Below are 11,752 nucleotides of genomic sequence, written 5' to 3' on the forward strand. Positions count from 1 at the left end.
TTCAAAACAAAATTTCAAAAATTTCAAAAAATATGAAAAAAGAAAATAGTGAAGAAAAATATGAAAACAGAAACAATAACATTTTTTTTAAAGAAAATATATAAATCCCGCAGATATTTCAAAAATATCGACAATTTTTTAAAATATCGATCATTTTTAAAGTTATGAATGTTTTTGTAAATCCCGAACATTTTTTTAATTTATTAACAATGTTTGAAAAACTATAATTTTCTGAATTTTGGAACATTTTTAAAAAGCAAGAACATATTTCTTAAACTACCGAAAATTTCTTTAAAACTCAACATTTATAGAAGTTATGAATGTTTTTGAAATGGCAACTATTTGAAATTTAGAAATTTTCTAAAAAAGCAAAAATATTTCTGAATTTGAAGAAAAAAATTGAAAATCTAGAACATTTTTTGAAACAGAAATAGAAAAGAAAAAAAGAAAAACCAATTCAGGGAACCTTTTAGAAGCTTCCCAAAAGTAGAAAAAAATGGAGGTTCCCAAAACCAGCAAAAACGCGTGGAGATGTTCCGCTTGAATGGGTCGGCCCAGTTAGAAGGATCGCTTGATCTCCCTATGCAAAGCCTAGACTCCCTACTTCAGAATTCGGCAAATAGGGAATTCCTCCGACTCCCACTATAATTCGGTTCCATATTGAATCGATCTCCATGCCACTCGATCGATCGCGCCAATCTACCCCATAAGGCCTTGTACAATGGTGTAGATGCTTAGAATAATAATCCTGTTTTTTGAAGGAACAATGCCTATTTTTACTAAAGAGACGCCAAAAGCAGAATGGGGAGCTATACTAAAACAAAAGCCTGACAAATATTCCCCAAAAGGAGAAGACAAAATATGCATATATGCTTCAGGAAGTTATAAATTAAAGACAGTAAATAATATTAATAAGTAAATCCTTGTAGTAGTAAATGCAATAAATGCCTTTAGGCTATATCTAGGATTCAAAGAATTTACAGTAAGGACACATTGTGAAGCTATATATTGATATCACAATAAAATTAATAGTAAGAAAAGCTCAACTAGAAGATATGTCTTATTTGAAGATACTATAACCAGGAATGGATATAAAGTAATATTTGAGCAGTTACCTGACATATTTTCTCATTCACAAATTTTACAAAAATGAAGAAAGAAACACTCTTGCGGTGGAAGTGAATGTTTTATGTTTGGGGCTACGACGCAAGTAGGATTTCCTCATATCTGTTGACGTATAATGTGTTGCCTAGTTTCTTCCATCAGATCGGTCTTTTGGTTGCATTGTCTAGAGCATGCACTTCTACATGGTACCAGAGGCAAGAGGTCTCGAGTTCAAGACCCGGCTGGCGCAATTAAATTGCAGCCCACTTTCGGTCCACGTTTAGGCCTGAGGGAGCCACATGTGAGGGGGAGTGTTGACGTATAATGTGTTGCCTAGTCTCTTCCATCAGATCGGTCTTTTGGTTGCATTGGCTAGAGCATGCACTTCTACAATATCTCCTACCTGCTCCAGGTAACTAACTGACTGTAATCCCTGCCTTGCTGTCTGTAACTTCCAACTATACATGCTCAACTACCAGATTAATCCATGTTCTTCTTGGTGGAGTGGGTGAAGGCAGCGAGCGTCATTTCACACGCATTGATCATGTGGGGTTTAGGATGGATAATCCACCAAAATATGATACCCTAGGTCATAAGCTCGTAATACTATTCATTAATTAAGTCAAATGCCAGCAAGAAAGTTTAGGGAGGGTTTTTTTGCTAAGTGTGAATTTCTCAACTGAGCAATTCACACTTCTCTTGTGACATGTAATAATTTATTTATAGGGCTAGAGTTGCACATGCTTACCAAGTTTGGGTCTTTTTCTGTAGTCTTTCAGCATGGAGATTTTAGAATAATTAATGCTTGTATTAGTGCTAGTTGTTTGTCGATCAGTTCTTCTTTCCCAAACTATTACTGAATACATGCAGAATTTGATGTGTCAGGTACGAAGAAAATACTTAAACGACCAGGGGTGCCATTGCTGAAATCACCTAGCAAGAAGCATATTGGAGACATTGACGCCATGATGGCATAATGTTGCCTGGAATGGAAGTTGACTCTATATATGGCAATTCATATGGCATGATGTTGCGTGGAAGCTTGTATGATCTGAAAAAATAGTGCCGGGTATGAATGGAGGGGAGTGGTATAACATAGTGTTGCTATGGGACATTGCCGCTGCTCCGAGATTGATTCAAGCTCCATTTGAATCTTTTAGTTCATCTATGCTTTCAATTATATTTTTCACAGAATAATGGGTTATACTTGTTCCATTTAATAGGCCAGTTATTACTGCATCACTTGAATCAGCAGTATGTGTGTTCTTCGGTTGAATCAGCTGCTACCTAACCTTATCCATTAACTACATGCCTAGGAAAAAACGGTTGTTGCTGTTTGGTTTTTTCATAAAGTCAGGGTGAATCAGGTTGGCTACCGCTCGACGTCAACACTAGCAATGATTTCATCAAATGTTTGCCTGCACAATCTAGTGTTTACCTTCTCTCCCTACTGCTTCATGTGCCAAAAACAACTTATTACTGTTGTCGTCTCAACAAATTCTTGCTTATTAGATTAATTAGCTATGAACAAAGCAAAATTTTGTATACAAATCAGGGTAGTGGATATGCTATTTGTAGTGGATGCTGTTTGCAGATATTTTCTACAAGAAGCTGAACTGGCGGGTGACCGGAACCTACAAAATTTTCTAAAACCAGTTTGTAGGCATACAAAGTTTTGTCCTTCCTTTGTCTTAGAGATTGCTCTATATTTTCCATGTAAAGTAATAGAAAGAAAAAAGAAAAGTAGCGAGCTGAAGGTTTCTGGAAAGTATTACAAATATGAATTTGAGATGGCATATATTGAAGATTTCTTTCAATGCTTGTGTTCCTGAATGTTGCTTTCCATATATCCTACCTAGTTAGGATATAGTTGGAGTATTTATGTGCTTCCCGTAGTGTTCCTGAATGTTGCTTCCCAAATTCATTCGTTTATTCTTAACTCTTGAATGAAACAAACAAAACAAAATATATTATTGAGACTTTTACCACGTCCTCCTCAAGTGTTTGGTCTTTGGAAGTCAAGAAATAGCCAATCAACCAAGAGAAGACCATTCCGTATGGTCTTCTGGCAGCAGATAAAATTCCAAGGACATCGTATGGTCTTCTGGCAGCAGATAAAATTCCAAAGACATCGTATGGGTATGTTGACATGACTGGCTTTGTAACGGTCGATGCTCCACAACAACTCCTCCTAGTCAGTCTACTTCGTGTCGTCATGTTTACCCAAGTTTGATTGTAGACGTACTGTTCATTGTGCTCATCCACAACATGCAAAAAAAAACACTAAAATAATGTAAAACAACTTATATATGAATTATTTTTAATGGTATATTACATTTCAACAAAATAGATGAGAATAAGTTGACCATGATATCTTGCCATGCTTATCCTGGGCAGCAAAAACTTAAATCAATTAGAAGAAACGGGGAGGTGATCTTACCTCAAAAGCTACATATTTCCTCATCCATGTCATGGTTCCAAAATCCCAAGCTCTATGTTCCTGACATGTGAACTTGAGTGCATCCTCTGAAGTCGAAGGTAGAAGAAAATTCAACTCAGAACAACTTGTTAGTCGTTGATCAATCTATGTTGATCCATCTATATTGCCGACAATATTGTGACAGTTTCTTAGGTGTGTCTGGTGGTGAGCCATGGATTTCAGTATATGCCTTCTTCAGTGGCGATGTAGAACCGATGAGAGAACCAAATATGGGGGTGAGCCATGATGCTCAGCACTGCCCCGGTCTTAGTTATGAAGCAAGAAGTTAGAATTCTTAAATGGCAAATCTTGACGAATGAGAGCATATCATGGCGTTGCACATTGCCTTTTAAATTACATATATTTTCAATCCCGAAGCACAACTAAAAATGGATAAAAAGAAATTTACCTACAATAATCTACACACCTTGGGTGGATGATGTGGCACCAAATGCCACTAGGGTAGTTATGATTGCATCGCTTGAATCAGCAGTATGTGTATTGTTTGGTTGCCTGAAGGTGATGGGGGTCAGTTGCAAGGGGAAGACGCATGGCGATGCAAAGATCCTTAGCACCGCCCGTCAAATATGTGGCGTGGTCGCTAGGGGAACGACGGCGTTGCCCACTTCAATGGGCTATGCAGGCCGGTTTCAGGATTACCAACGGCGCGACCTCCCACTCTTGGTGCCGTCATCCGACAGCCCATGTCGTGCCTTGTTGGTAGGGGCTTCCATTGCCCTCCAGGTTGTGATGGCGTGACTCAAGGATAAGTCCCATCACGTGTTGTGCTCTCCAACCTCAAACTCCTCTCCACATCCAGCCATCGGAGTAGCTTCTTTGATGTAGGTATGGCGATGATGGGCACCAAGACCACAGATGGAGAGAGGAGGGACGCCGCTGGGAGAGAGAGATCTGAAGTGTCGGGAGGGATCCATGAGAGATGAAGAGATTGTCGCCTCAGTCGAAGCAAAAGAGGGGTATCAATATCTTCCGCTAAGCTAAACTACTATTGGAGTCCAGTCCACACGAGCAATGATAGATATTTAAGACCAGGACATTGTTATTATCTCGCGTCCCTCACGTCGTCCACCCCGGGAGACTTGGGGGAACCCTACCGCCGGCCACCCCTCGAGGACCTCCCTCCCCCGCCGCACTGGAGGAGGCTGTCCGACGGCGGGGTGCTCCTGCGCTGCATGTTTCCTTTTGATTAGCATCTATGCAGTCTTCACCGATCCCATCGCCTCCGATCTGATCTGGGCTTGCGCTTCAGCCGACGGCGGTCTACTCATCACGTCTGCGCGAACGATAATATCCCCGGCCGCGCGCGTGTGCAGGTGCATGGGATAGGATCCATCCAGACACGCATACAGGTCCTTGGTGCCTTCACATGCATCCAGCTCAGGCGTCCAGATCCGGAGGCCGGCGACCTGCCAGATCGTGAGGCCACGACGCAGGAAGGCGGCGACCAGATCGTGAGGCCGTCGGCACATGACAGCGGCGACCGGATCATGAGGCCGATTGCACAAGATGGTGGTGGTCAGATCATCAGAATACCACTAGCCGCTCGTGGACGCGGGTTTGGTCTGCAGGACACCATGTTGCGACCGGATCGAGTTCGTGGTATCGCCGACATTTTTCCGTCGCGGCACATGGACCGTCGGGTGATGCGCCACTCGCGAACGTGCGTGTGGTCCATGCAACGTAGAGTTGCAACCAGTGGATCTTGATGGCTCATGTTGAGATCGAGATTTCAAGTGATGACAGATGCGAGTTCGGATGTGGTGAAGATTGTGGACCGGATGATCGGTGTTTTGCAGCAGTCTCGGCTAGCAGGGTGACAACATAGTGGGACTTCTTTTTGGTGGTGCTCTTTGGGCACAAAGTCTTGACTTCCGGGGTGAAAACCCTAGGTCTGACCTTCACTGGTTGTACCTGGCAATGACGGATCTCTATTCGTCTCCTTGTTGAAGGCATTGCTTGGATAGTCGGACTTTCTTCAGGGTGAAAGCCCATGATCTATGATCAGGCGACGACTGTGTTTGTGCACGGTTTCCTTCTTGGAGGCGTCGTTCTTGGAGAACCTCTTTTGCAGTCTGGGTGTGGCCTCTGGTGGTGGTAGTTCATGGTGTTTCAGTGGTCAGTTCCGTAGTATTTTTTATTTTCTTTTTTTTCTCTTTTGGTTGTGTGCATCCTTGATATCTCGACTAGTTCCTGACATTATGTTGTTGCAGAGATCGGGTGTAATTGATATCCGCTTGATATTAATATATTCTCATTATCAAAAAAGGACATTGTTATTGAAGACCGATGTGCAGTTGTGTTGGTTGTGAGCCAGGTTTTCAATTCTTCTTAGACCACAAAAACAGTTCTCCACTTGTTCTTCTTATGGCTTGGCAATCACAATCAACATTGTTGTTATGTTAGTAGGAGGTGCCAAGAAGGGAGGACACCTAATGTACCTAGAAACAAAGCTAGACTCGGGTCGGAGGCAATATGCTCAACAACCCTCGTGATAAGTCCAAACAAGGGCTCCAATCTTCTTGACTCTTTATCTTGGTGATTAATAAGTATCTGCCTAATGAGATAGTGACAATATAACGTTTCTACTACTTACATCTGATATAAACAATCATATTATCTAGGGATCTCTATCAAGATATTTTGTATAATCATATGCTCTAGAGCTTTGAGAAAGATATCATAAAAGATACTAGTTTGAAATGCATAAAATACACAATAGTACATATACTGATAGACATCAATCCATGAAGAAGGTTATGTTTTCATTATTATGTTACTCAGATCTACCGGAGATTCAGCGCAACCAAAGTGTTCTCATTGACCGTTCAAAGAAATAAACATAAATGTTGTTCCCAAATACAAAATTAATATAACATAATGTATATTTGAAAATGTAGATGTCAAAAAACTAAAATTAGATATTATGCTAACAAAATAATTTATAAATAAATAAAAAAGTTTATGTATAAATGTAAGTATGCCCCCGAACTTGATGAAGCCATGTGAGAAAGTTCGCGCCTGCGGGGCTGATACATAGCAGGGTAGGGGGCTTGCTTAGCGTGGTGCAAATGTATTTCGCATCAGTGGGTTCCTCATGGACACGTCCAACCTTGCAGTTTTGTCTACTGAATTGCATGCATATTCAGACTCGAGCTCTGTATTAATTGGAGCGATCGTGGTTGATTGGGGTATGGAATGATTTGCCTACTAATTCTGTGTTGCATCCAACTTTCCAGGTTTGAAAGCTGGTCAATAATACCATGATGTATGCTGTTGTTGCAGCTTTGAGCCGGATACTTGGACGGAGGTGGCCAATCACCTGCATGTCACCGACCTATCAATTCTCTCCGCCACCTGCCGTTCGTTCCGCCGCCTCCTCTCCGACGACTCCATCTGGCGACATGCCTTCCTTCGCGACATCACGCTCCACACTGACGATACCAACATGCTCAGGATTCTGCATGCTCCCCGCCCGTTCCACCGCTCCTGGCGCTTCCTCTACGCCACCGCCTTGGGTAAGCACCAGGCCAGGTCTCCAGTCTGCTCCTCTCTCCTCCCTCCCACTTATACTGACATGACATGTGTGCTCCTCTTCCCTCTGCTTCTTTCAGACCCTATAGTTTCCTACTGCATCCGTCAGCCCGAGAAGCACATTGGTGCGCATGCACATCACAGCCACGTCCCTCATTGCTCCTCAAAGCCTACTGCTCCCGGCCGGCCTGTTTCTTCCTTGCTTGCTTGCTGTTTACTGTCATGTGTTTATGACCTCAAGCTTGGCGTGGTGCAGAGTTGTTTCGCGTCGGTGGGTTCGTGATGGACACGTCCAAGCTTCTGCTAACAGCTAAGCTGGCGCTGGCGCCGCTGTGGTTGATGAAGGTGCTTGATAATACACTAGACACCTCCATCGGAGCTTGCTTACTCACCAACGTCCGCCCCGGAGTCTGGATCGCTGGTACACCATATGCCTTCTTCTTGGACATTCCTTGTCTTGTTAAAATGTCTGCCTGGTATTCTTCATTAATTCTTCTTTGGTCCTCTTGTCTTGAATGATGCAGACATGCACAGGCTGCGATGCTTGGGATGAGCAGGAGTTAAGCTTGGGGATGCTTGATACGTCTCCAACGTATCTACAATTTTTGATGGTTTCATGCTATTATCTTGTCAAACTTTGGATGTTTTGCATGCCTTATATATATATTTTTGGGACTAACTTATTAACTCAGTGCCAAGTGCCAGTTCCTGTTTTTTCCATGTTTTTGACCCCTTTCAGAGGAGGATTTTGAACGGAGTCCAAACGGAATGAAACTGCCAAAAAGATTTTTTTCTGGAACATAAAAATATCGGGAAGCCAGAGAATCAGGGCACGGGGCCACCAGGGACCCCACAAGACCTCATGGCGCGGCCAGGGGGCCCGCGACCCCTGGCTTGTGGGCTACCTGAGGCTCCTTTTCCCTAGGTTTTGCGCCTGTATATTCTTTAAAATCCCATCAAAAATCAGGAGATCATCGAAAGTACTTTTCCGCCGCCGCAAGCTTCTGTCTCCTCAAGATCCCATCTGGGGCACGTTCTGGTGCCCTGCCGGAGGGGGGATTCGGATACGGAGGGCTTCTTCATCAACACCATGACCTCTCCGATGATGCGTGAGTAGTTCACCATAGACCTACGGGTCCATAGCTAGTAACTAGATGGCTTCTTCTCTCTCTTGGATCTTCAATACAAAGTTCTCCATGATCTTCATGGAGATCTATCCGATGTAATCTTATTTTGCGGTGTGTTTGTCGAGATCCTCTGAATTATGGATTTTTTATCAGATTATCTATGAATCTTATTTGAGTTTCTTCTGATCTCTCTTATGCATGATTTCATATTCTTGTAATTCTCTTCGAGTTGTGGGTTTTGTTTGGCCAACTAGATCTATGATTCTTGTAATGGGAGAAGTGCTTGGTTTTGGGTTCATACCGTGCGGTGACCTTACCCAGTGACAGAAGGGGTAGCGAGGCACGCATTCTGTTGTTGCCATCAAGGGTAAAAAGATGGGGTTTTCATTATTGGTTTGAGATTATCCCTCTACATCATGTCATCTTGCTTAAGGCGTTACTCTGTTCGTCATGAACTCAATACACTAGATGCATGCTGGATAGCGGTCGATGTGTGGAGTAATAGTAGTAGATGCAGAAAGTATCGGTCTACTTGTCTCGGACATGATGCCTATATGTATGATCATTGCCTTAGATATCGTCATGACTTTGCGCGGTTCTATCAATTGCTCGACAGTAATTTGTTCACCCACCGTGATATTTGCTATTTTAGAGAAGCCTCTAGTGAACACTATGGCCCCGGGGTCTACTCCACACCATATTTTCAGCCTTACACTTTATACTTCATTGCACTTTCCGCCTTCAGATCTCACTTTGCAATCAATCTTGAAGGGATTGACAACCCCTTTAAAGCGTTGGGTGCAAGCTCTTTTGTGTTTGCGCAGGTACTCTGGACTTGACGAGATTCTCCTACTGGATTGATACCTTGGTTCCCAAACTGAGGGAAATACTTACTGCTCCTGTGCTGCATCACCCTTTCCTCTTCAAGGGAAAAAACAACGCAAGCTCAAGAGACGACAGAAGGATCTCTGGCACCACTGTCGCGGAAGGACTTTTGTTGCCGTAGCAGGCGCCGCCGTGGCTAGCGCCCCCAAGATCTGCTGCTGAGCACATCAGCGTGCTCAGGGAGCTCGCAGGAGCCCGTAGCCACCCCCAACTCTTCCTCCTGCTTCCCCTGGCCTCGACCCCGTCTTGCCAGAGCACCCGCCGCCGCTCCATCGCTGCTGCCGCCATCTCCGGTGACCCCCACGCCCCCCAAACTGTAGGAATGGATGCGGTCCAGCATGGGCTACCTCCTAGTGGTCTCCGCGCGTCAAACCATCACCATTCTCGTGATTCGGGCGCGTAGCCGCCGTCGGATTGGTCGTCGCCGGCGAAGCTCCCGCGACGTATGACGTGGTTGTCATTAGTACTAACCCCCTCTGCCTAATTAGCCTAATGGGACACTGACACGAGCCCCACGCGCTTAATTAGTAAGTTTTAAAACAAAAACAAAATCAGTCAACCAGAGTCACTCATATGTGGGGCCCAACCACAATTTTGACCTCGGTTGGCGCCTTTGACCAGCTGATCTCACTATGACATCAGGTTGACACAATAACTCATTTTATGGATTTTAAATAATTCTAGAAAATTGCTAAAACTTGTAAAAATCATAGAAATTCAATAATGACTCCAAATGAAATAAATTATATATGAAAAATTATCAAAAAAATCCAAAGAATCCATTGGTACTAATTTCATGCATTATAGAGCAATCTAAATAGGATTATTTGGACATTTTGTTCAAAATACATTATATAACCTTATATATGGAGTTGAATTTGAACCTAGAGTTCAAACCTACTTTATATTAAATATGTTGCTAGATGCATTAGGCCAAACCACATCATATTGCCATGTCATATTCATGGATCATATTGTTGGATTTGATGTGTATTGATTCGTTCCCCTTCGCTGGTTGTTCTTCGTGTTAGGCACTGTTCCGGAGGGTACGGTCGAGTATCCATCTGAGGAGCAGTAACGTATCAACGATTTATCAGGAAAGCAAAACCCCCTTGAACATTTCGATAAAATCCCATGTTCTCTCTCCTGCTCTCATTTATTGCATTAGGACACATCGCTTCAAATGTTTTGCTTCGGTAGGTTAACCCATTCCTTTGCATGGCCTGACCTTCTCACAGTAAATAACTAAACTTTGCAACCTAGCATACTTGGTAGTTGCCTGTGCCATGATGTGCTTTACCCTGCTATGCTTGCTATGCTTAGAGTCGTGTCAGGTCTGCTTCATCTGGGTGATGAACTGGAGTGAATGAATTTGTTCTAGTGACAAAAGGATAAGTGTTTGAACCTGATTTCGTAAAGGTATCGATGAGGGTACGACGCAAACGCTAGTGCTTCCGCTTGAAGGTTGCCGAGATGCATGACGTGCATATGGTGATAAGTGGTGAGAGCATGTGTGAAGAAGTACACCCCTGCAGGGTAATCTAATCTATTCGAATAGCCGCGTCCGCGGATATGGACTACTTGAAAACTTATATGGTCATAGACAACTTGAATGGATACTATAAAATATTTAAGACAAGTGTGAGTGCTATGGATGGCTCTCTCGTAGGAGACGAGAGTGGACCCATAGTGGTGTATTGTTGTGGAGACTAGCTAGTGGACTCGTGTGTGCTTTCTCACGTTATTAAACTACTCATAGTCGTAGTACAAAATAGCCACAGAGTCAAAGCTGGCTTGCTGCATTAAACCCTACAATCCCTTTTTGACACCGATGCATATGTAGTTAGTTCTGATGTAAGTCTTGTTGAGTACCTCTGTACTCACTGTTGCTTAATTTATGTTTTTGCAGAGGATACTCCAGTCTCGCTAATGGTTTCAACGATAAGATCGATGTTGACTGAGTAGCTTGGAAATCCCAAACAGAGGTCTGGTTCCTATGGAGGGTCTTGTAGATAGACGGGTTTTCTCAGCCTTTTTTACTTTCTAGATGTCTGTACCCAGACATGTTTTGCTTCCGCTTGATTGCTTGTATGACTTGAGTGTTGGGTCTTGTAACCCCTATTTGTAATATCGCACTATGTAGACTCTTATGAGTCTATAATAAATACTTGTGTTGTAGAGTTATGTTGTGATGCCATGTTGTATCTACACATACCGTGCATATTGTGTGAATGCTTTGAAATGCATTGTATGTGTGGGATTCGACACCTAGTTATGTGCCTTTAGTAGTACTCTTTACAGGTAAAGGCCTCTTTGTGCTTCCATCGAGCCTTGGTAGCTTGCTACTGCTCCGGACACATTGATTGACCGCCATGTATCCTTCTTTGCTGTTGTGTCTGTCCCCTCGGAGAAATGTCACGCAGTGTAATGGAGTCCATGTAGCTTGCTACGACTTGTCTACACACGTTGTTAACCTACACCTGCTTTGCTAGGTTATGTATGCATGTCCCTGTACGGATGTGCCACTTGGGTTTATAACTAGTCATGTCGACCCAGGTTCTTTATCATTTGAATGCTAGCAACACATTCACATACGTGAGCCAAA

General features: G+C 43.1%; 1 protein-coding gene and 1 long non-coding RNA gene across 2 annotated transcripts; one reads left to right on the plus strand and one right to left on the minus strand.

Annotated features, from left to right (window-relative positions):
- Nucleotides 1-2,862: 2,862 nt before the first annotated feature.
- LOC123450969 lies at nucleotides 2,863-3,428 on the minus strand. Its single transcript, XR_006632084.1, has 2 exons — nucleotides 3,091-3,428; nucleotides 2,863-3,005 (listed from the first exon to the last, which is right to left on the minus strand). It is a non-coding gene; the product is annotated as an uncharacterized LOC123450969 (long non-coding RNA).
- An 889-nt stretch (nucleotides 3,429-4,317) lies between these two features.
- Nucleotides 4,318-7,751, plus strand: LOC123450970 (probable F-box protein At3g61730). Its single transcript, XM_045127980.1, has 5 exons — nucleotides 4,318-4,560; nucleotides 6,887-7,119; nucleotides 7,216-7,260; nucleotides 7,392-7,556; nucleotides 7,660-7,751. Exons 1-5 carry the CDS (start codon nucleotides 4,460-4,462, stop codon nucleotides 7,686-7,688), a joined length of 573 nt encoding a protein of 190 aa, XP_044983915.1. The 5' UTR covers nucleotides 4,318-4,459; the 3' UTR covers nucleotides 7,689-7,751.
- Nucleotides 7,752-11,752: the final 4,001 nt, after the last annotated feature.

This window comes from Hordeum vulgare, chromosome 4H, assembly GCF_904849725.1.
Source record: "Hordeum vulgare subsp. vulgare chromosome 4H, MorexV3_pseudomolecules_assembly, whole genome shotgun sequence".
NCBI lineage: Eukaryota > Viridiplantae > Streptophyta > Magnoliopsida > Poales > Poaceae > Hordeum > Hordeum vulgare.